This window comes from Engraulis encrasicolus, chromosome 13 (assembly GCF_034702125.1).
Source record: "Engraulis encrasicolus isolate BLACKSEA-1 chromosome 13, IST_EnEncr_1.0, whole genome shotgun sequence".
NCBI lineage: Eukaryota > Metazoa > Chordata > Actinopteri > Clupeiformes > Engraulidae > Engraulis > Engraulis encrasicolus.
This window is the reverse complement of record NC_085869.1, coordinates 30201420-30226646: the sequence shown is the minus strand read 5'-3', so window position 1 is coordinate 30226646 and position 25227 is coordinate 30201420. Positions and strand designations below refer to the sequence as shown.

Sequence of the window (25227 nt, the reverse complement as noted above, 5' to 3'; positions counted from 1 at the left end):
GAATTGTGCCTTTTACTGTATTGGGATGAGATTAAATGTTAAACATATGGGTGTGCATGCATGTGTATGTGTGTGTGTGTGTGAGAGAGCACATTTCTTACTCCTCACACCACCGTTATTTCACAGAGAGGGAGAGGGAGAGAGATGCCTGATAAACCTTTAGCCCCATTGGCACTCATCCTTATACTGACGGATGGGCGGGTGAGGTCAAGTCAAGGCTAGCAGGAAAGAGAGGCTGGAGCAAGGCAAAATAAACACACGCTCAACTAACATTTCTTTTGGTCGATTGCACTGAAGTCAGCAAAAAAAAATCTATCCACAGTGTTGTGTCTCGCTATCAGAGAGGATATCAGTCTAGTAAAACAGAAGAGATATTAGTTGTGTGTTTATTTTTTCCAAGATTGAGTTATTGATTTTTTATTTTTTTTCAAACCCACAGACTTCATTAGCAGGTTGAGGCACTTTGGGAGGGGAGCACTGCCCATACACCACAGTGCCCTACCCACTGCCCAGATCACACAGGGCAATGTGAGGTCAGCCAGTGTCATGTAACAAGACAGAGATTGAGATGGACTGGGTCAGAAAAAACGGCCGAGCATTTTTGGCATAGAGCAGCCTCTCACGCTAGCCTGATTATCATCGACGTTCAAATCTCTTCGAGACTTGGTCTGACCAAGAGCATAACAATTAACATTTCCCAAACGGCATGGTTGACCCGCCTCCCTTGGCTTGCTTATGGTTGTTTGCTTACCGACGAAGTGGGAGGAGTTCCCATATTTGCGGGAACTCAGAAAGTACTTGCATTGCTCTTGACCTGACTAATTGCAACACTGAATGTGTTGCGTCACTAGGAGGGCACAGCCTGCCTACTCTCACGCAGCCCCTTGCCGTTCTACATTATTATGATGAGCTCAATCCACTGTCGGTATTTGATTTAGGGTTGGTCTGTACGGAAACAAACAAACAAACAAAAAACATCATCGACTCTTGATGACTGTTGGCCCACTGGGGAAAAGCCTTGTATGCCAGATTACCAGTCCAGCCCAGACAAGACCCGTCTTGCATTTGGCTGGAATAATTTCATCACTCAACGAATATGGGAGACTGCACTGTGGTCATGATGGTAACCTTCTCACATACACAGACTCACTACATCAATCAAAATGCTTCGCAAGGTCCGGTCTGCCTTGACTGTAAGTATTAATGGGTGATGTGTTGCTTGGGTCAGTGGACTGAGTTGGCTATGCAGTATACAGCCTGATATACAGGATATTTTTGCTTTTTGAAGTGTCCATGTGGTAAAAGGATTACTTGTGAGGATATGCATATTACCAATCAGAAAACATGTATAAACACATTACACTTCAAAATGACTCATGCCCAGGCCTTGACTGGTAATCTGGCATACAATGCATTTCCTGGTGGGCCGAAAGTCCTCAGGGGAACATGCTGCTGGGTTTTTTTCTATTTTCTTACAGACTGTCCCACCATTTAGAGGAGGGCATGAAAAAAAATGCCCAAGGCTTTTTTTGTCCCAACCCAGCCCTGTAAGTGTCCTGTGTAGTGCCTTTAACATGGTGACTTGGGGCTAATTCAGGTCACGTGTTGGTTCAAACTGCTGACTCAAGATGTCGACGCTGATTTGGACAGCCAGGTGGGTGACACTGGATAGTCTGGCCTTGCGTAACCCACACACACACAGAATCTGTCAGAGGGTCAGTTGTCCCGGGCCCAGAGAGAGGAGCAGCCTAGAATTAGGCCCTAATTACATTGAATGGGGGGCCCTTTCAGATGTCTTTGCCCTGGGCTTGGTCAAATCTGTCAGCTGCCACACACACTCCAACTCTTGTGATGATAGCCAAACCACACTAGGATCATTCCAGCAAGATGCCGGAGCAGTAATTCAAAACGGAATCGAGCTAAGCAGCAGCTGGAGAAGTATGGCTAACATGAGACGAAGAAGCGGAAGGGAAAATCTCTGTGATTAGGACTGTATTGGCAGTGCATGAAGCCATTTATTTCTTTTCGTGGAGAAGAATCTTGGAAAACCTGCTTCATTTTAGATCATTGAACAGCTGCTGTTAAGAAGCAACTTCACTTCAACCAAAAATCCTGGGGTGCATTTCTCAAAAGAGAAGTTGTTAGCAACTTTGGTAGTTGCCAATGGGAAAATGCATTGAAAACAACAAAGTAGCTAATGTAGTAAGCAACTTTGGTTTTGAGAAATCCACCCCTGAATTGGCTCACTATATACTTCATCACAGGCTATGGCAGTGATTCAACTGGTGGTTAAGAGGGCATTTTAGATTACTTTATCCTGGGCCCACCCAAAGATTTCAGCGTCCCATCTGATGGGTATACTGTAACATCCCCCTTAAAGTCACCAACATTCTTGGGTTTGGACTGTACTCAAATGTGCTAATGTGATTTGTGAAAAAAATAAAATAAAATAAAAGTACAAGGGTTGACTAAATCCACTAACATGTAGAAGAACTCAAGCAGGTCTACTTGAGATCCGTCGGGATGAACATTAAACAGATCTGCAGACCGGAGATAGGTAGACATATCGGGCACATTCAGACACTCATTTCTCATGATGACATGCAAGGCTTCACTAAAAGAGCCACCGATTAAAACCTCCCTTTGTGTTTGTCTCGATGGAGATATGGAGGGGTTCGAAGGAGATGAGTTGGTAAATTGTCATTCAGAACCAGACTTGTATAAAGTAGAAGTACTCCTACAGATGCAATTACAACACTAGTATTACATGGTTACATATTATTACTACACATTGTTATTATTACATATATACATGGTTACATATACATATACAGTGCCCTCCATAATTATTGGCACCCCTGGTTGAGATGTGTTTTTTAGCTTCCAATTATTTTATTTTTTTTCTAAATAATATGGGACCTAAATGGAAAAAAAGAGAAAAATCCAACCTTCAATACAAGTGCATTTATTCAGTGGGGAAAAAATCCCACATAAAGAAATAATTATTTGACATCAAATAATGTGTGTCACAATTATTAGCACCCCTGGTGTTAATATTTTGTACAACCCCCTTTTGCCAACAAAACAGCACCTAATCTTCTCCTATAATGTTTCACAAGATGGGAAAAGACAGAAAGAGGGATCTTCAGCCATTCCTCTTTGCAGAATCTCTCTAAATCATCCAGAGACCTGGGTCCTCTCCTCTGTACTCTCCTCTTCAGCTCACCCCACAGGTTCTCAATGGGGTTGAGGTCAGGGGACTGAGATGGCCATGGGAGGAGCTTGATTTTGTGTCTGGTGAACCATTTCTGTGTAGATTTGGCCATATGTTTAGGGTCATTGTCTTGCTGAAAGACCCAGTGACGACCCAGCTTCAGCTTTCGGGCAGAGGGCAACAGATTTTGATTTAAAATGTCCTGGTATTTCAAAGCATTCATGATGCCATGCACCCTAACAAGGTTCCCAGGGCCTTTGGAAGCGAAACAGCCCCACAGCATCACTGACCCACCCCCATACTTCACAGTGGGTATGAGGTGCTTTTCAGCATGCGCATCTTTCGTGGTACGCCAGACCCACTTAGAGTGTTTGTTGCCAAAAAGCTCAATCTTGGTCTCATCTGACCAAAGCACACGGTCCCAGTTGAAGCCCCAATACCGCTTGGCGAACTCCAGACGCTTGCGTTTATGATTGTGAGTGAGGAAAGGTTTTCTCCGTGCATGCCTCCCAAACAGCTTGTTGGCGTGTAGACAGCACCTGATGGTTGATTTGGAGACTTTGTGACCCCAGGATGCTACCATTTGTTGTAATTCTGTAACAGTGAGCTTTGGAGATCTTTTGATTTCTCTTACCATCCTCCTCACTGTGCGTGGTGGCAAAATAAACTTGGGTCCTCGTCCAGGCTTGTTTACCACTGTTCCAGTTGTTTTGAACTTCTTAATTATTCCTCTCACAGTGGATATGGGCAGCTGCAGTTGAGTGGCAATCTTCTTGTAGCCTCTGCCTGACCTGTGAAGGTCGACGCACATCTGCCTCACTTGTATGCTGTGTTCCTTTGCCTTTCCCATGTTTAAGAGTGGATAAGAGAAATGGCCTCGGTGTCACGACATATTTATACCCCAGGGAAACAGGAAGTGATGAATTACTAATTAAATGTTCCTACATACTCTGGTAAACTTTGTAAACTACTGTAGAAATGACAGAAATGCTTCAATTATATTTATTTCCTGGGAATTGTTAAGGGTGCCAATAATTGTGGAACAGGTGATTTAATGAAAAATAATTATTTTTCAGTCAGGGATTTTTTTATTTTCTTACAATTCATTTGAGTTGAAGGCTACATTTTCCTACAATTTTCAGTGTGACAGTATTCTTCTGCAATAAACACTGAATTTATTTTAAGGCTTTTAACACATCTCAACCAGGGGTGCCAATAATTATGGAGGGCACTGTATTACATGGTTTCAACTTTGTAATATCATACTACTAGTGTTGTAATTACGTCTGTAAAATAACTACTTTATACGCCTTTATAAGTCTGATCAGGACCCCTCACTGCAAATTAATGACAATTCAATTCTTGGCCTCATCCCTGGGCTCGGGACAATGTACTTCTTTGTCCCCCACTGTCAGCTTTTCTGTTGACAGTGTTGTTTCCTAGTGGCACTGTTACTGTACACTTTCCCACTTTCAGAGGTCAAAAGTAAAATTAGATTTAAGTATGGTGTAACTACACCACTAGCATGTGATATTACATAGCCTCGCTGTTACAGTTAGTCCATTGTACCTAATGAGGTAGATAGACTGTTTTCTGAAGAAAAAAAAACTAAAAGCCTAGCAAGAACTCACACAAATTTTCATCCAATCAGCACAGTTAGCTGATCATAACACAAGTATGGTCTTCTGGTTACTCAAATAAGTCACCTGTGTTGGAAGGAAACTGTTTTTGTTTCTTTTTTTAGGTTGTTTTCGGTTGCATTGGTTTGTTTGTCTGTCAGCAGGATAACTCAAAAAGGAATGCATTTTGATTACATTTGGTGGAGACGTTGGAAATGACAAAAGGAACAAGTGATTAATTTCTGGTGGTGATCCAGGATTATTTTTTTTAAAGGTACACTGTGTAGAATGTGGCCAGAATGGGTACTGCAACTATGCTGCTCATTGAAACTGTGCTGTCTATTGCCAAATTTGATAATTTCATGAATATTTACTAAATAATAAACCAATATTAACTACAAAGTAGAGTAAGATTTGCAGCTAAAACTATCTATTTCTGGACATTCAAAATGGCAGAAAATGGAGAAGAATCCCTTTTCATAATAATGAATACTCAAAATTTGATGGTAGTGCTAAGTATATGTTAAAAAGGTCACATTTGTGAATGGGCAGCATGATTTCTATACATGAAGTACTAAAACTATCACACAGTGCACCTTTAAGTTATATTACAGGCATAGGATTCCACAGCCTGTAGATGTTATGGCATCAGTGACCCCATGGCCTTGGCGGAGGTGTGCACTCTCTGAGTGCTTCTACTTTACTTTTACTTTTGACTCATCTCTGCCCACTTTCTCCGAAACACACCTACTGCAGTGCATCATGAGAGAGAACAATTAAAGCAGGCTACATCCACTTCACATCAGGTTTGGCTGCTTTAAAGTTTTTAAAAGGGATTGTAAAATACATTAGTTGGTAGGTCTGTGCACCGCACCCTGCCTCGCCCAGGCTGTTCCCTGACCCCTGTGAGGCAGCGTGCCTCTGCCTGTGTGCCTCTCAGCTGGTTACATAAGGCCAGGGCAGGAACGAAGAATTGCTCTCAATTTTGCAGTGCTGTGCTTAACATTGGCACAGAACGGCATTGAAGGTAACCCTGCTGGAAGTCTTCCAAACACCGCACAGCAGACTTTATGATCAGTGTTGGGAGTAAAAATGATTACTGTAATGCAATACTTTTTTTTGCAGCAATGCAGTAATGTAAGGAGTCAAAGAAAATGGTTGTTGCTTTGCCAGCATTTCAACCTAGTCTTGAAGTGGTGGTGAGGAAAATTACCATTGCTTTGACCAACTTATTTTCACTGAGCATGCCCACACACAGGCACACACTCACCTGATGGGCCTTAGTGCCTGTAGACATAGGCATACATACCATAGTTTATGCCTGTATGCCAAGTGGCCATTTTCATTCTCAATTTCTAGCATGTCCAGCAACACACGGCACAAATAGGCCTACATGAAGCCTATGGCCAGTTTCAACATCGCGTCAAGTAGTTCAACACCCGCTTGCTGTCTTAACTTCACAATCCATTGCATAGCTATCAATACGAATAGATCTTAAGACATGCCATGAGCCATCGCTGTGATTGATTATCTGAGTTGTGATATGCACTGTATGAACTCTATATGTGTAGCCTATATAGATATAGGTATGGAGGAGTGTGAGCATATTTATCTGGTAAAATGTATAAGAATTATATAGGAATAAATGGTAGGATGTGATAATATGCAAGCCTAGACCAGCATTTTGTGATGTCTGTCTAGCATTGAAATGGGTGGAGTGGTTGAAAGTGGGTGAGGTCATGTGACCAGGTAATCACCCTTATCACCTATGGGTGACATGCATAATGTCAGTGAACCTGATGAAGCAACAGCGAAACGCGTTGTTCACCAAATAAACTACCAGCAAAGAAGACCAGTGTGCGGTGATCTATCCTTCCTTTACTTGGATTACTTTTACTGCACAACACCAGCACCTGCACTGGGACTCTACTTTGAGTCAATCGCTGTGATTTCTAGACATGTACAATAATCTGGCCAACTGTGCATGGAAATGCATGGAACTTTACATTGGCTGTGTGATGAGTGAACTATGCGTTAGGAGCTATTTAGACAGAACCATATGTCCAGTTATTTTGGAAAGATTAATTCAAGTAATGCAAAATAGTGCAATGCCTTGTATTTTAAATACAGTTTTGTTGGAATGTAACATTACTTTGAGATGACAGTAACATGTAATAGGCTAATACAATAATTTTCAGTAACTTTTCCAACACCCTCTTCTGACTCACACAACCACAGAAAGATGAAAGAATGGCAAAGGATAAGGGTCACTCACAGCAGAGCCCAGGACATTCAGAAAGGCAAACATCATTTATTCACTTGGATAGCTCATCATCTCATTGGTCTACACATCACTTAGGGCTGGGGGTTTTTCACTTACATTTTTTAATTACTGCTTTGGGTCATAGATCAGAGGCAGTACCAAATAAGCTTTCATAAATGCTGTCTTTTATAAGCAAATAAAAATCGTACAACTTTATGGAAATACTTCAAGAGGACGCTGACGCTGTCCCATTTTTGCTGTCCAGTTGACTTGGAACATTTTGACTAGCTATTTCTCCTTGACATGCAGCTTAAACTGTCCAAAATGATAAAACTACCAGGCAACCTTTCAAAAATGTCTTTTTAGTAGCCTACATTGTCATTGTCAATGGAAGATTGTGCAGTTCTGTAAGTTTGCATTATTTTAGAAGAACATCATACTGTCTGTAAATGGTCTATAAACGTGCTCCCAGGAACAGGTTAATCTCTTGATTGCACAATCACACCACTACATCCATGACGTCTCCGCTTCCATGCTGCAGCCAAGCATCGCGTCTCCACGAACGGCAGCAGAAAAAGAACAACCGTGTATGCTACATGGCACAGAGCCCGAATGCGATGCACCGTAGCACAACACATACAGTATAAGCAGAAAAAATGGCAAGATAAACCCACTCCATTTGCGCACGATATGGAGGGGCTTACATTTGCCCGAGCGCGGATAAGCCCAGCGCTAGTGCGGGAGATTAAAGCGTTCATTAAAAGCTAGGACATCTAAAAATTCTCTGAATGAATAAAAGAAGAAAAAAGCAAGCTCGTCATACCATCTGTTAAAGTGATAGCGCGCCGCTATATCTTCCACCTATAAATCTTGCCCCCAGTGTAAATGATGAAACATTATGGGAATGAACGCGTTTAGTGCATGGGTGTGCTTAACGTAAATGTAATGCTCAGCGAATCTCATCATATCAGTACCGGATCAGTTTGAAGCTGAATGCAGTGCTCGGTCCTCTCTGTCCAGCATGGCCATCTCATTCAATTCAGCAGACAAGTAAAAAAAAGAAAAACCCTTGTGAATGGAGCGCCCAGTTCCATTCTCATGTCAGGGGACCAGTATGCTCTAAACACCTAATGACTGCAGGACTCTTTTTTCCGTTCCCAAAAAAGAAACAGAACACAGATGCAGATTGGTGTCATATTCTTCTCGTTCCTCTGTTGGCAGCAGTCAAAATCCCACTTTCCAATGAGCACTTTTCCTTGACAGTCTAGTCTCGGAATCCAACCTTTTCATCCATTTCAGCCATGGGAAACTGGATTCATAATACCTCGTGCTGAATTGAATTCTCTCTCTCTCTCTCTCTCGCTCAAAAAATATTTGCCAAAACCTTTTCAAAGTCCACTGCTGAAGTGCTGAGAAAACAAAACCAATGCATCATCAGCCTGGCCTAAGTGCAGACAGGCAAACAGCAAGAGCAGTAACCACAGGCTGAGGCTGGAGCAGAGGAGGCGTGGGGCAGCTGAGACCTGGCTCTCGGCCTCTAGGGTCCCATTGCGGAAGGCGTCAGAAGAGTTGTAGGCCGAGTCCTCCATGAGCTCCTGTTGGAGCAGTTTGGAGATGAGGCTATTGAACCTGCTCTCGGTGGTGGGCGAGTCCGGCACGGCCGCGGTGGCGTTCAGCTCCCCGGGGTCCACACAGCTGTCGTTGAGCCGGGAGAACACCACCTCGCTCAGGTCCATTCCGGCCACGGACGACGGGCTGGCGCAGGGGATGTCCCTCACCAGCTTGTAGTTCTCCATCCAGTCCTTCAGCCACTCCAGGTTGCAGTCGCAGACCCAGGGGTTGCGGAACAGGTACAGGTGGCCTATCAAGTAGATGGGCTGGAACGTGGGTAAGGGTAAGACGGTGAGGTTGTTGGTGTTGAGGTGCAGCGTGATGAGGCTGGTGAGGTTCTCGAACGCGCCCTCCTCGATGAACAGCAGCCGGTTCCTGTCAAGGTACAGCACCTCCAGTTCTACAAGGTCCCCGAACCAGGTCCTGGAGACATTGATGAGGAGGTTCCCGCCCAGGTTGAGCATCTTCAGCGAGCTGAGACCCCGGAAGATGTACTGGGGCAGCTCGGACAGCACATTATCGTTCAGATAAAAGTTCTCGAGCTTGCGTAGGTCCTGGAAGGAGTTGTCGTGGATGACGCTGATACGGTTCTCCTGCAGGTTCAGGTACTTGAGGTTCAGCAGGCCCAGCAGCGAGTTGTAGGCCACCGCCTCGATCTTGCACCGCTCCAGGTAGATGTGCGTCAGGTTCACCATGTCCCGCAATGGGCCCGGAATGCGCCGGAAGTTGTTCTGGAAGCAGAAGAGCTCTCGGAGGTCCACCTGCTCGAGGAAGATCCGGTCGGGCATGCTGAAGAGGTTGCAGTTGGACAGGTCGAGGCGCGTCATTCGCCTCAGCGAGGTGAAGGTGCGCGTGTGCAGGTAGCTGATGTACTCATTGTTGGCCATGCGCAGCTCCAGCAGGTTGGGCAGGCCTTTGAACGCCCCCGGGGTGATGAAGGAGATGTTGTTATGGTCCAGAGAGAGGGAGCGCAGGGAGGGCAGCGTACCGAAGGCGCGCTCGGCCAGGAACTTGAGGCTGTTCTTGTCCAGGTTGATGGCCGAGGCCTCGCAGGGGAACTCCTTGGGCAGCTGAGACAGGGCCTTGCGGTCGCACAGCACGCTGCAGCTCCGCTCGTCGGTGCACGTGCAGCGGGCGGGGCAGGAGCGGGCACACGCCCACAGGCCCTGGGCATGCGGCAGCAGGAGGAAAGACACTGTTGATGGAGGGAAGGTAAACAAAGGAAAGAAAGAAAGGAAGAAGGAAGAGAGAGTGAGACGGCAGACAGTGAGATTGTGGGTTTTTTTCTAAAGTAAATACAGTATGTGGACTCAAACACTGGACTCAAACATCCCATTATCGTAACTTCCATCTGTGACTTGTGATTGTGGCCTCGTGCTTCACTAATGCCCTCCCTCCGTGGAGACAACAATAACGTTTCCCCGCTATCTGCCTGCCTAGCCACAATAACTTTTGGGGGACTTTTCCCCATTCAAGATATGGATTGCAAATGAGAAAAGGACCTTTGAATAACGCTTTTGCGAGATATTGAATTGAAACTTCTGTCATCAATGATTGCATTAAGAACCTACTTATTATCAGAGGGGGTTAAGCTGCAATAGCACCTAAGAGGACAAGGACATTAATTGAGCAATGGCACTGACCTAAAATGACCCTGCTGCACCTCCAACCCCATGAGCCCCTCCTCAACTCACTGCTCAGACTTGATTCTCACACCACACTTGCAAATGAGACCTTGTCATGTGGATTGACCTAACATGTGGGTTGGCCTAACAGGTCCACTCTCTACAGATGAGATCTGATTTCCACTGAGGAATTAGAACGAGGATATCTGGCAGATGAGCGGACAAAACGTCTTCAATCTACAAAAATAAGTGCAGTTGCCCACAACTAACCTCTTTTTCAAAAGCAAGATACCCTCATCTACTGTATAGCCTATCACCAAAGAGCGCCATTAATACTAATAATATACACTATGCACTTGAAATTGGCCTATTGGTGATAAATGCATTAATATTCTGACATTTTGCTGACATTATGTAAATCTGTGAAATATGACCTATTTTAGGATATGGCCTACTACACCATGCTCTGGTACCTGGCACCATGAAGTGAGCACAATGAGCAGCCCTGAGCCAAAGGGATAAGCTTGACGCTCCCCATTAGATACCTCTGACCATACCTACCTTTCAGGTAGCACTCCAATCAGACATTATTTAATAACAAACCTCTTTTGACTCATATAAACTGGATGCATGAGAATCTTCACAGACATTTTATAGTCACGTTGTCTACCCTCTGGTTTCTTCTTGCTACCTTATCTTTCCCCCTTGTCCCATTATCTACTGTACTCAACCCCTGCCTCTCATTGCATTGCATTAACATGCGTACATTACATACATGTAAGCTGATGATTTCATCCAAAGTCGTTTTTATTACAGGGTATTGATTATATCCCATGGAGCAGTATGGTTAAGTACTTTGCTCAAGGCCACTTCAGCCAGTAGGGATACACTTTCTTGGTATTGGTCAGGGCGGGATACAACCCTCTGATGCAAAAAAACAAAAAACATTACCATGAGACCATGGCTGCCCTCCTCATCAGACTCCCCTGACTGCCCTGTTGTACTTTACTTCTCCTCCCCCTTGCATAGTTCCAGTTAATTGGTGATCTGTCCTAGGCCTACTCCAGCTTATCTCGATGCTGTTGACCCATGAATGGCATTGCATTTTTTAATACTTTGAATTGGGGTATTTTCAAATGAACATGGACTTAACAAAGTACAGGTTATTAATAATAATAATAATTATTATTAATAATAATTATTAATAATCAATGGATGAGGGGTAGTACATCTATATACTTTGTTTACGACACTGATATGACTTTAGATTCCTTAACACTTTAGACAGGTATTAAATATAATGATGAAACTTGTCTCCTTGATACAAGATGAACTTCAAAATAGTTAACATCAAGGTTGTAGCTCATATCCATTAAGGTTAAACTTAATTTTATGAATTTATTCTTCACAATTTATCCTAAACAAATTATCACCCCAGTATTTGGTCAAACATGACACTGAGTGAAACATAACACTGAATGAAATGAGTCTTGAGGTAAATAGTAGTCGATGGGAAGTATATTTATATAAAAAAAGTAAAATGTCACGCCTAGAGGATCAATTATTTAATCGCATGGACTATCAGCATTCATTTTGCTGATGAGTTTTCCCCTTCTGCCTCGCCTGTGTAACATGAGATTAGACCTGCGGTGTGAGAAGCACTGATTTGATGTGCCAGTCACATGGACCTGACAGGTTACGTGTGAGTAAGCGGCTCTGGTCATTTTTTTCTCCCTCGCTTTTCCCCTTTCACTTCATCCTGCCATTTTCACCATCATCACAGTGCCAGCCCATGGCGTCAAGATTGCACTGCAAGCTGTGGCCACATATTGAGCTTATGTTGTTTGAGTGCAGACTTGACAGGTAACAGCAGGTTGCAAATACAGTATTTGTGTAAGTATCCCACCACCACTGTACTGACCCATATGAAAATGAAAATGACGGAGACCAAGCAGACATGCCACACAGAATATCTGTCTGAGGACAGCTTGAAGCTCTTGCTTGACTTTGTCAAATGGTCATTGTCAAATTGCAAATGACACTTACCGCCAATCACGATGAGAAGCATCACTGGTCCGTGCCACCTGTGGCATGACAGGTGTCCAGTTGAGATCTGGAAATGTGCATTGACAAATGGTGACATACATCACATACAACTTGTCAACAAATTGTGTGAATTTGTACCAAGTCATACACATAGTTATACAGTACATTAACACAAATGTAGAACTGAAAATTCAGTGCTTGAAACTCAAAAGAAAATTAGTAGAGAAAATATCCCGTCTTGACACACTATTGTATCCTCGAAGAATCCTACACAAATCGGGGCATCATTTTGCAGTCTATTGTGATGGGTTTTTTTTTTCGCATTGAAACAGTAGAACAAAAGGTACCATGATAACACCAAGCAGCAATTCCAGGAAGTCTTCTCGTGGTGGGCCAAAAGCCAGAAGCCAACAGCTGGATGTGGCAGGGCTGAATTAAGGAGTCTCTTACCTGATGATCAGGGGCTGCTCCACCTGTGCAGGATGAGGACCTCCATCGAGCTATCCATGGCCCTTATCCACAGGAAGTCCACAGTCATATCCTCTCTGCACGCTCCCCAACGCATAACTGGGTGGATTCAGAGGTCGGTCTCTCTAAAAAAATGGGCTCAGTGGGTGTGATCAGAGATGTGTGTGTGATGTTATGTGTTCTTCCACGAACGCTACCAGTCAACATTACCTCAGCCTATCCTAGCTCTATCTCACTCCACCCCGCCATCCAGCTCAACCACACCGTGCATAGACTTGCACAGATACACACACACACACACACACACACACACACACACACACACACACACACACACACACACACACCAAAAGCCATCACTTAATGGCAGACAAATCCCTGAGATGGGCCGTGGATTACTGATGCGTGAAGCATGGCCTCTGGATCAAGTAGAGCAGCAGCCAACAGCAGAATCCGAGCACTCACACCAGGACCCTCAGTAACCAGAAACACATCCAGATTATAAAGTGCTCATATTACATCAGCAGACCTAAAAGATGCACGCACGCACGCACGCACACAGGCAGGCACACGCGGACACACACACACTTTTTTGGCTTAGGCAGAACTGGCACAATCAAGGCTGCAGTTCAATCTTTTCAGGAAAAAGCAAAAACCAGGAGTGAACCTCCAACAAGATGAGAAGGAGTGCCAAGACCTTCATCAGAATCAGAATCATATACCCTTTTGCTCGCGGCAGACTGGGGGTTCAAGAGTTCACAACATGCTCAGCTGACATAATAATCCTTGGCTGGAGAGAGAAGAGATCAGAGTGAAAACCCTTGATGGTACACCATCACTTCCTCGTGCAACATCTCGTAAGTAAGAGGTGCTAAATGGTGAGCTATGCTCGTACATGATGGTTAATCTTTGTGTAACACAGATGAATTCTGGAGACTTGGTGTTAGCACACTCATAAGAATCAAAGCTTTAGGGCAACATGGCATCTACCGGTATTGAGGGCAAAGGTGACAACCATGCAATAAGTCTACTCAGCAGAAACCGTCATTTTTTAGGTGGAAGGGAGCACTCAGTGACATGACCGGACAGTGAATGTGAACTGTGAAGATGTTTTGGGCAGACAGAAAATGGCAACATTACTAAACGATATCCTCCATCTTAATTGTTCAAAAAGTGTCCAGGGATGTTAGGTCAGGCTGGCAAAGGTGTGAGCAGGGCCTATGCTATCTGACAATTCATGGTTAGAGTTGATGTCCCTCAGGACATCTGTATATGGAGTGTATGTAAAAGCAATCTCTCCTGACAATTAGGCTAAAGAGTGCAGACATCTGGGCAGAACTTGCCCAACACTGGTCCTGATAGTCTATGAGTTGATGTACTTGATTGAATGTGCTACTCAAAATGTTGGTAATGGACTGAAGAGGTGCACCGACCACAAGCTCTCTCCTGTATGCCTGGAGTCCAAAAGCACAGTCAATGGGGATTCATTCAGAGACAAAACTCAACAGCTAAAAATGACACAAGATCATTGAAACATGATCGATATCCATTTTGTTTGCTCTAAATATCTGTTTAATGCAATCCAAAAGTAATCCACGTTGGCCTTCACTTTTATGCAAAATTGCCAAATTATGCATCATACGAGACGACAAAGAAATATACACAAGTGCTTTCATTTTAAAAACGAATTCTATTTCAGTGAAAGAACTTGAAGCCAATTATTTTTTCAAACTTTGACATTTCAGCCACATTTATAACAGCTGCTACAAGGTCTAATTTTCAGCCCCTCCCCAGCTTGCTACATGAATTTATTCATTTCATTTTTTTAAGAAAACATGCTTTTTAACGGTTAAGGTACTTTTGCATTTCAAACTCTCTTTTTTCCATTTATTTTGGTAAAATCATACAATAAACGCACAGCCGAGTCCTCTCATGCAGTGCATTAGCATCTATGCTACTACAGAAAGCAAATACTAAATCTAAGTTGTCCTGGGCTGTGTCTCTCAGCAGGACATGGAGCGAGCCTGTTTTCAGAGTTTTAACTTCAACTTCATTTGCCTTCTTTCTTCACCATCACCCAAACCTGACCGCACTTTCCAATGCACACCATTTTAAGACTTTAAGACAGAACTGAAGCTCGCTCAATGTCATCATGAGAGATCACAGACCCAGTAACACGGTAATATGCAAATGCAATAGAGAAAATACCACATGTTTTGGAGATTGCCATGTGCCAGACATTCACTGGAAACCAAATAACATTAAGAAATCCATTTTCTTTCAACTTTAAGAAAAGAAAAGAAAGAAAAAATAAAACAAAAAAGGAGTGAGAAAACAATGCACACAATTGGAGAATCTGGACTTTTTTTCGTTTGCACTGATGCAGTTAGGAAATTGTTCGCTCTGTTTGACATTATCATCATCATTCCAAACCTTGGCATGTCTGATTGGTCTTGTTTAAATCCCCATTCCAAATTTCGAGAGCCAATTTGTTTAAGTTGTTAAATTACGTACGGCCGAGAGGCCTTCAACAGCTGTGGATACTGACTGGAGTCCAATATGTCTGAAACGTTAAAAAGCTCACACTACCCCGAAATATATAAGTTTTTTTTTTATCTCACGCATACAGTTGACATTCAACATTCAAGTGCCAGTGTTTTTTGTACGGTCTTTTGGTCAAGTTTCTTGAAACGTTCAAAGAATCACTTTGAGGCTTACAAAAATAAATATTTCTCAAAAAATGCTTCATAAATTACACAAAACTAGCAGCAAAAGTAGAATCTAGAAATCTGTGTGCAAATAGCTAAATTCCCCCACTGCTACGGCTCCCTGGTCCCACAGAAGTCCTGGTTAAACGTTGAGAACCCTTTCCCCTTTTTTGTAAACAAGCTGCGTTATTTCGCGTCGTCCCACGCTCACGCTCACACACACATACACACAAAAATGTTTTGGAAGCTTGAGGACACACGCTCAAGACATTTGTATATAAAAAACGAAATGTGCAATAAAAGAAGGTCTGTCTGTAAAACTTGATGGGATAACAAAAGGGCCTAAACACCTAAACTTAAATAGCACCATTCATTTTTTTCTGTTTAAATTAACATTGTTGAAAGGTTATTTTTCCTTTCCTCAATACTGTCAGTGCATCCACATTTTACTTCATCAGTTGAAATAAAACAAACATAATAAACATAACAACTAAATGGCAAGGCACAACTCGCTTGAGAAGAAATCTATTGCACTTAAAAAGTAAGTTTTCTTTTAAATGCCCGTTTTCTCCTCCTCTCTAACGCAGCCTCTCTCTGTAAGAGAGAGACTGAGAATGGTGCTGGCCATTTTACGGCCAGCACTACAGAAAGTGCAAAAAGCACGGGTGCTCCATGCACAGGAGCTGGTAACTACATGGACAAGTAGGAGGCGATTGTACACTGGGGTATTTTTGGCCACCATTAAGCGCCCCCTCCTTGCTGAGGGCAAACAAGAGACCAAAAGCCATAGCTCACCAGAACTGCTGTTACCCCTTAAGCATTTCTCAGTCCCTACCACTCCTCCCCCCACCCCCACCCACACCCTGGTGTAGCTAAGCTTTGCTCTCCACTATACGAATCCTGACACCACATCCTCCTCTCGGTTAAGTGTATGGAGGGGGGGAGGCGGGGACGAAAAGGAGCAATGCCTCCAACGCAGCTTGAAAAAAAGAGAAAACGTTGGTGATTCAAAGAAGGTGAAGCCTGCGACTGAATTCATTTGTATTTTTGTCTCCTTGACCAAAAAACAAAACACATGCACGTGAGACCGCAGTGGCCCTGAATCCCCGATCAGGACGCAAGGGGCCGCTTCGGTGTCATGGTCCTTAAGTTTCTCGCGTTGCCATATTTATACAAACTTCTTTCGATGTGGCAGGCATTTTTTGTTTCGTAATGTTTGTTTTTCAAACAAAAAAGTTCTCATTTAAATGAGAAAAACGGCTTTTACCCTCTCTAGAACAATAACTCAAAGATTTTTTTCCTCCATCTTTGCATTGATCGAAACGACCAACCATTTGCCTCATCAAAACAACTCAACAAAAAACACTGCCCACTTCGAAAAGGCTAGCATGTGGTTACTTACTAGCTGCCGTAACACTGTCAAGTCAATTCAAAGTGGAGTAACAAGTTCCAGCATTGTAAGTCTGAAACGCATGAGTGCGTTTCCACACCTCGGCTATTTATTTTCTTTAGATAAAGACGCCTGTTCGGTATGAGTATTACCATCACAACTGGAATGGCCTTTTGACAACCACATCCTTAATAGGAGCCTATCCAGGATAGAGTGAGCAAAAACAAAAAAATTCTTACAGAGAACCCGTCTCTTAAAACAAGGTTACCGCACAAGGAATCGCCACCTATTGTTTGTTTGTTTTCAACAAACACTTAGGGTGGTTCTGTAAGCCATATGTGAACGAGCCTGTTTGCAGGCCTGCATGATATCCTTGTGGTAAATTTATGTTTGCCTCTCTCTTTTTTTTTTGGTTCGAATGAAATTGCGACATGGGTGAGTCGCATCATCCTAGTGTTTGCCAAGGTTTGACTAAGGTACAAACGTTTCTTATGCCTTCAGAACGGTCAACAAATTGAGCTCTTGGCCGAGTTCATTTTGGTGAAATGACATCAACACACACACACAAAAATATAGATATTCCTGTCTAAATTGAAAGGCACAGTACATCAACATTATGAATGATCCTCAGGTTATTTTGTTGTGGTGTGTGCGTGTGTGTGTGTGTTTCTTTTTTTCATTTCCTCTGTTATTTTTTCATATGAAGAAAGAAAAAATAAAAGTGCAGTTGGGAAAAATTAAAATAATAACAATAATTAAAACAAACAAAAATACACATAAGTCCCAGATTCTAAAGTGGACACCTGTGTGTAGGCATCCCTTTCAAAAAATGGGTGGGCAGGGGTGGTGGGGGCCAGGTGGGGCTTGTTGTGGGAGGTCATGCTCCCGTATTCTTTTTTTGGTCAGGTGGACCGTGGCCTCCTTGACTTCTCAGCAGGCTCCCTCCGAGAGGCGTGAGGAAATGAAATTCACAGGTGGTGATGACACAACTGCGAGATCTTCAAGCTACACACAAGAGGGCTGAGGGGAAGAGGAGGAGAAGCTGGGAAGGGCAGGGAGTATGGTCTGGCTAGGTTTTAGTTCTTTGTTCTTGTTTGTTTTTTTGTTTTCCTTTTAAAACATGTGGTTTCCCATTTTCTTTTTTTTTTAATTTTCTTGCTATGGTGTTTTGGCATGGTGATGACCCCTGCTGATGGGCGAGTCGCTGCTATGCTCTAGTTGCCCCACCAGTCCACCTGTCCACCGTAGTTGCCCCCATAGCTTCCCCCGTAGCTCCCACCGTAGCCATCGTTGCCAAAGCTCCCAAAGCCACCTGCAAAGGAACAACAAGACACAAATAAGCATATATAGATAGACCATTCTGTGGGGCAGCACCACATATTAAAACTGAGCACCGCAAACTAAGAAATGGCACCACATGTATGTCAATAGGGGTAAACACTTTTTGCCCATTGTGCCACACGATGCTACTTGGTCGATGGGAAACACTGAATAAGTGCACAAGAGACATCAAAACTGTTAACTTAAATAATTACATTTAAAATTACACTTTCCTGAACTACCACTTCTAAGAATAAGTCTAAGAACTTGCCTCTCTCATCCAAATGCGAAAGCGAGAACTTAAAAGTCTACAGTCACCAGGCTAGACCCACAATTGATACGAAAAAAAAAAGACAACGATCAAAAGCTCAAATTGCATCTTTATTGCCTTCCCTGAGCTGGTTTAATCTCAGACAGAAGCTGGAGCACACGGCAGCTTAAAGTTCAAGTTTTAACAATGTTTTAGGTGCAAAGATGTTGCAAAGATAGTGTTTGCACCAAATCAATGGTTAAAAGCTGCAGTGTGCCCCATCTTCTTTCTACAACTGATGTTTGTCCCACTGTGATGCAACTGCAAAGCTGAGGGATGATGCGCATGAGTGCCAATTCAACTCTTGGTTTAATATGCGTATGTGTAACACTATAAACAAGGTTGCCTACCTTTATTGCCTCCGAACCCACGGTTTCCACCATGCCCAGGGTTGCGGGCGCCGCGGGCGCCAAAAGTGTTGCCACCTCCAGACATCTGCCTGTAGTCCCTGGCACCAAAGCCTCCAGAGAACCTGCAGGAGGACATTGGTAGTTTGGAAAGCAATTAAGACACTTCAGAGTATGATGCTTCGTGAGCAAAAATTTGTTCTCATCGCCACTCGTAACAATGAGGTTAAATACTCCCACAGCCTCTTACTCTAGTCAGTCTAACTGCTCTTTTCAGCCTACCTGCCTTTAAGTCTCTTGGATCCTACATTTTTGCCTGAAGTGTTTTGGACAGTTTTTGCATTCTACAATGTTGTAAATTTGAAAGTGGGAAGTGATTTAGAAAAAAAAAAAAGAAACAAATATAGTAGATTGTATGTTTTGCTATAGCAAAATTCCATGATATTCCTTGACTGCATTGGATAGCAAGATGGTCAAGCTTCCATGATTTTCCATGACTGGAAAAGCCTATATTGAAATATACAGTTAGGGCCAGAACTATTTGGACATTTGCACAATTTTCATCTTTTTGGTGCTGTACACCATCCCAATGGATTTGAAATGAAATAAACGAGATGTACATTAACAGCAGACTTTTAGCTTTCATATGGGGGTGTTTGCATCCAAATCGAGTGAACTGTGAAGGAATTATGACATTTTCTATCAGTGCCACTCCTTTTTTAAGGGACCAAAAGTAATTGGACAGTCTAGTATTTATACATCACACTTTCAATTTTTTATTATTTGGTTGCAAATACTTTCCAGTCAGTTACAGCCTGTAATTTGCAATCCATATACATCACTTGGTTTTATCCCTGGTGATGCTATTGAGCTCTATTGCAACAGTCTTCAGTTCCTGCTTATTCTTACGTTTTTTTCCCTTCAGTTTTGCCAGCAGCAAGTGAAATGCTTGCTCTACCGTACTCAGGTGAGGTGATTGACTGGGCCATTTAATAATATTCCACTTTTTTGGGGTAGAAATGGCTTAGTGACTTTCAGATGAAGCTTTGGGTCATTGTCCATCTGCACTGTGAAGCATTGTCCAATGAGTTCAGAACCATTAGGTTTAATATGACATGATAATAAAGCCTGAAAATCATCAGAATTCATCCTGTGGCTTTTGTCGGTAGTCCTCATCATCAATAAATACAAGGGGAAAATAGTATTGACAGATATGCATGCCCACACCATGACACTACCACCACCATGATTCACTGATTGGGTGGTATGCTTTGAATCATGAGCAGTTCCTTCCCCTCTCTATACTCCTTTCTTCCCATTACCCTTGTACAAGATGATTTTTGTCTTCTCTGTCCATAGGATGTAGCTCAAGACCTATACAGTCTTCTTAAGACCTTGTTTGGCAAAGCCAAATCTGGTATTGCTATTTCTGATGCAATCAATAATTTAGTGAACCCTCTGTATATCCTATGGTGAAGTGTTCCTGAATGTTCTTGATCTTTTTCTTGATTGTTGCCTTGGACATGTATCCACCGTTCACCTGGACACTGTTCTACATCTGGCAAACTGTTGGGAGATGGGTTTTTGTTCACCAGATACAGAATATTGTCTGTCATCCACAGCATTTGTCTTCCATGTCTGCCAGGTAATTTGGTGTTGCTCTAGTATTTCTTTTTTCCAACGATCTGAACTCTTGAATTGATCATATTCAATGTTTCCCCATCTCTCAAATGGATTTGTTTTGCTTTTTTTTCAAACTTATGATGGCTTGCATCACTGATGGTGACAGGTGGACTTTGGATCTCATGGACATTGCGTAAAAATATATGGAAATGCAAATGAAACACTTCAAATGAACTGCAAGGCCTTGTATTGACATCTTGGTGATGGTGTAGTAAGGGAATAACACACATCTGACTGGAGAATAGCTGAGAAGCCTACTGTCCAATTACTTTTGATCCCTTGAAAAGTGGGCAACACAGACAAAAAACGTTGCTATTTCATTCCTGTTAATGCGATATGGATGTTAACACCTTCACATTAACGCTAAGAGTCTACAGTTAATGCACAGCTTATTTGTTTTATTTCAAATCCATTGTGGTGGGGTATAGGGTGGAAAAGGATGATAATTGTGTTGCTGTCCAAATATTTCTGGCCCTAACTGTATTGATATGATATTCCAGGAATTCCATGACCAGTGAGAACCCTGCTCCAACCTGTGGGACTATGGGTGTTGGGCAGCGTACCTCTTGGAGCGTCCGCGGTTGCTGCTCTTGTGCTGGTGCTCGTAGGCCAGGCTCTCCAGCCAGGTGGGCACCTCCTGCTTGGACTCCACCAGGATGTCCAGCAGGTCCTTGGTGATGTTGCTGTTCTTGTCGTTGTAGAAGGACGTGGCCAGCCCTGGGTAGCAACGGAAAACATTACAGGTTCACTGCTGTACAAAGGCAAAGTGCAGTAACTAGCTATTACATTTTTTGTCAAAATAGAGGTTTTTTTTTTTTTTTAAATTGTCATCATAATACCTCCTTCATCTTGTGAAAATGTCTCCTGGTCCAAATGTGTCCCGTATTAGAGATATTGCCATGTCAAATTAGCAGTAACTACAATATCCAACCGAATACCAAAAAACTTGAAGGCATTTTTCACCGTTTCAATGTTGGCCTACTTACTGTAATTTGCCTTTGTAGGGCAGTTCAGGTGTACTTTCCGAAGTGTTAGGGCAATACGTGTGCCCCAATTAAGACACAATACTAGCTTCAACAGTGATGTGGAAATCATATGCAACTTGTTACACTAATATTACAAGTTTTTTCTTTATTTTTTTTTAAATTGTGAACACAACCAGATACTTGTGAAGTCTTGTGCCACTATTGGGAAACAAATGCTAGCTACACTAGCAATGTGGAATGTAGAAATGCTGTAAAAACACATCTTTTTGGTTTCATCAGCTAAGCAACTGGCTACATCTTTGCTGGTTGCAGGAGGGTCAAAAGGTGAAGGTCATGGCCCTGTAATAAGATCTGAACTTGCCTTAGCTCTTTGGCATAATGCAGTGGTATGTTTTCATTGGAAGAAGGAAAGACTGTCCGCTGAACTTACCAAGGTTGCCCACGCGCCCAGTACGGCCAATACGGTGGACGTACTCCTCAATGTCACTGGGCAGGTCAAAGTTGATGACGTGCTTCACATTGCTGATATCAAGTCCACGGGCAGCAACCTGTGTCGACACAATCACAACCGGAATCAGCACTGTTCAACAAAACCAGTTATGTCCTTTTCTTATTGCCATGTTTTAAAAATATAATATACAAACTAGGGCTGGGCAGCGGTAACGCGTTAACGGTGCGTTAACTATTGAGGTCAATATCGCCTGACAATTTTGTTAACGCTTTTTTTTTTTTTGCCTTTTATGACCGTCGTTCGTGGCTTTTATTTTGAAAGCGCCAGCTCGCTTCTGTTGCTGCTTCCAGTGACTGCTGACAGAGAAGAAGTATCAGGGGCTGTTCACTCACGGAACAAGCTACTAGCCACAACTGGCTAACCCTAACCACGGGACAGTGCAAAATGAATGGGTGTCAATGGAGTTTTCTACCATTATAATTTTTGTGATTTTTTATAATTTTTTGTCCTAAAATATTAATATTAAGTTCGAAGATAGAAATAATAAGACCCCATTTGAGTAGCGTTTTGATTATTTTGCGCCACTACATTATTATATACTGGGTCACAAAGCTCAATTTTTATGGGGCCAAACCCATAAACATTAGCACGATGCTAGCGAGTACAGGTTGAAATCTTCTAACCTGCTGTAAAACTACACACCTGAACGATTTGTCAATACAGCCTATTGTTAAACAACAGTCATAGTGCTTACCAGGGATGTTTTGTTGATCATATTTGTGACTGGAAATGGCAGTAGCAATGTATTTAGCATGGGTTCCCCTTTCCATTCCATACATTTCCCCACATGAAGGACTGGCCTACGCTCGTTACTGCAGTATGCATGCAAAGCTTCCGGCGCTGCACTGCGGCGACGAGTGCCTGTCAGTGCGTCTGAACTATTTGTTTGTTTGTTATAGTTTATGTTTAACGTTGTCTTTTGTTACAAAAAACCCGGCCTACACGGTTTTGGATGTTTTGATCTCTGCCAAGGAAAACATCAACTTCAAGCAGGATGCGTCTAAAGGTGTTTCTGCTCATGATCCTGGCAATCTACCTGTTGCTACCGTCGGCCATTCTCTCACTGCACACTGGCCAAACTCCGGAGAGGATCGCTGTTACAGCTAATGAGATCCTACGCTACAGCCGAGACCAACTACTGCAATGGCGAGATTTGCAGACCAGCAACTTTCCAGTCAATCTGCCTGAGGAGTGTACAAGGCGGCCCGAAACAGTGAGGAAAAGAGGCCGACGTGGTGGAGTACGCTGCAGGGTAAGCGCACGGGGGAGGAAACCACCTCTGCCTACCATCATCTTGGCGAACGCCCGCTCCTTGCTGAAACAACTGACAGAGCTACGAACGGCAGTGAGGTACCTTTCTGATTTTCGAGAAAGCTCTTTGCTGTGTTTCACGGAGACGTGGCTCAAGGATAGGATTGACAGTTCATCCCTGAGAATTCCAGGATTCTGCGACCCGATTAGGTTGGACAGAGACACACAAGTAACCGCCAAAAAGCTGGGTGGGGGAGTGTGCGTATACATAAATGAGGCATGGTGCAATAACTACACACTTAGACTCTCAGTGCTCGGAGGACATTGAGCTGTTATCCCTGTCGCTAAGGCCTTTTTACTTGCCCAGGGAATTTGGCCAAGTATTCGTCACCGTTGTGTACATACACCCACGGTCGACCACAAAGGCTGCCGCAAATCGGATATGCGACGCAGTGACAAAAATAGAAAACATTGCTCCCGACGCCCCAAAGTTTATTCTCGGAGACTTTAATGGATGTTCCATCAAAAGTGTGTTGCCTAATTACTATCAATATGTCAAGTGTCCGACTAGGAAGGAGAAAACCCTAGATCTATGCTTTGGGAATATTAAAGACGCTTACAAATGCTATGCAAAAGCACCGCTTGGGGATTCGGACCACAATGTTATCCACCTTGTCCCACAGTACAAACAAAAGTTGAAGTCGCGGAAACCAGAGATTAAGACAATTAAACGATGGACTGATGAATCTATTGAACGTCTTAGAGGATGCTTTGACTGTACTGCGTGGGATACCTTTGTGGACACAAGCGCGAATTTAGAAGAACTGAACTCTGTTGTCACGGACTACATTACTTTTTTGTGTGGACTGTGTAATTCCAGATACAACGTTCAGAGTCTTTCCAAATGATAAACCTTGGGTTAATAAAGAATTAAAACTAGCACTGAAAAGGAAAAGAATGGCATTTGAACAGGGGGACATGTTAAAGATGAACGATATTCGGAAGGATATTAGACAGATAATACACAACAGCAAACAAAATTACAAACTGAAGATTGAAGCGCAAATGAGAGGAAATGACCTAAGGCATGCATGGCAAGGGATGTATACAATGATTGGAAAGGAGGATAAGAAAACACACATTACTACAGATGGAGATGATGTAATGTTTGCAAATGAAATTGAATAATTTCTATGCACGATTTGAAACATCAGATTTTGTATCACAACTCAGCGCAATTAGAGAACAACTAGGCCTAGGACAACAATTATGACACCCCTCTATCAGGGTAATGATGATGAGGTGCGTAGAATCTTTAATAGAGTTGACCCCAAAAAATCATCTGGCCTGATCATGTAAGAGGGAAGGGTTCTTAAAGAGTGCAGTGAGCAGCTAAGCTATGTCTTTGCACATATTTTTCAAATGTCTCTGGAGACACATTATATTCCCAAGTCTGGAAATCTTCAGTTATAGTACCAGTCCCGAAGGTACCAAAACCATGCGTTTTATAATGACTATCGCCCAGTGGCCCTTACGTCAATCATAATGAAGAGTCTTGAGAGGATTATCTTAAAACATGTTCTGAGGGAAGTGCAGCATAGTACTGACCCTTTACAATTTGCCTATAGGGCTATGAGGAGCACAGATGATGCTCTATTGTACATGCTCCACAACATATACTGCCACTTAGACAGGCCCAAACAATATGCTCGGGTTCTCTTCATAGATTTTCTCGTCCGCGTTCAACACCATTAGGCCCCATCTTATGATGGAGAGGCTTTTAAACCTGGGTGTGAATTCAAACTTAATAAAATGGGTTGAGTCCTTTCTGACCGAGAGAACACAGTGTGTTCGGGTAACAAAGCTGTTGTCCTC

The 25227-nt window shown here is 42.9% G+C and overlaps 2 protein-coding genes across 15 annotated transcripts in view; both read right to left on the bottom strand.

The window, feature by feature from the left end:
* Positions 1-8171: 8171 nt before the first annotated feature.
* Positions 8172-13118, bottom strand: nyx (nyctalopin). 2 transcript variants are annotated; one of them, XM_063214558.1, is made up of 3 exons: positions 12829-13118; positions 12379-12445; positions 8172-9902 (listed from the first exon to the last, which is right to left on the bottom strand). In XM_063214558.1, the coding sequence occupies exons 2-3, from the start codon at positions 12398-12400 to the stop codon at positions 8485-8487; spliced, it is 1440 nt and encodes a 479-aa protein (XP_063070628.1). In that variant the 5' UTR covers positions 12401-12445; positions 12829-13118; the 3' UTR covers positions 8172-8484. The 2 variants fall into 2 exon arrangements, with proteins under 2 accessions (XP_063070628.1, XP_063070627.1); XM_063214557.1 differs by lacking the exon at positions 12829-13118 and having other exon boundaries at positions 12379-12499.
* A 1275-nt stretch (positions 13119-14393) lies between these two features.
* The window catches only part of ddx3xa (DEAD-box helicase 3 X-linked a), a 37319-nt gene continuing 26485 nt past the window's right edge, over positions 14394-25227 (bottom strand). For all 13 annotated transcript variants that reach the window (XM_063213662.1, XM_063213664.1, XM_063213671.1 and 10 more), the window contains 4 exons: positions 22021-22138; positions 21168-21321; positions 18925-19046; positions 14394-18256 (listed from right to left, as the gene is read on the bottom strand). In XM_063213662.1, the coding sequence (XP_063069732.1) occupies positions 18159-18256; positions 18925-19046; positions 21168-21321; positions 22021-22138 (492 nt within the window). In that variant the 3' untranslated portion in view covers positions 14394-18158. The remainder of the gene's footprint in view (positions 18257-18924; positions 19047-21167; positions 21322-22020; positions 22139-25227) is intronic.

Bases quoted from the DNA above. Each gene is read 5' to 3' on its own strand.
- nyx (XM_063214557.1), bottom strand. From the start codon at position 12,475: ATGTCACCATTTGTCAATGCACATTTCCAGATCTCAACTGGACACCTG. The intron at 9,903-12,378 runs GTAAGTGTCATT...CTCCATCAACAG, and splicing joins GCTTCTCATCGTGATTGGCG to TGTCTTTCCTCCTGCTGCCG.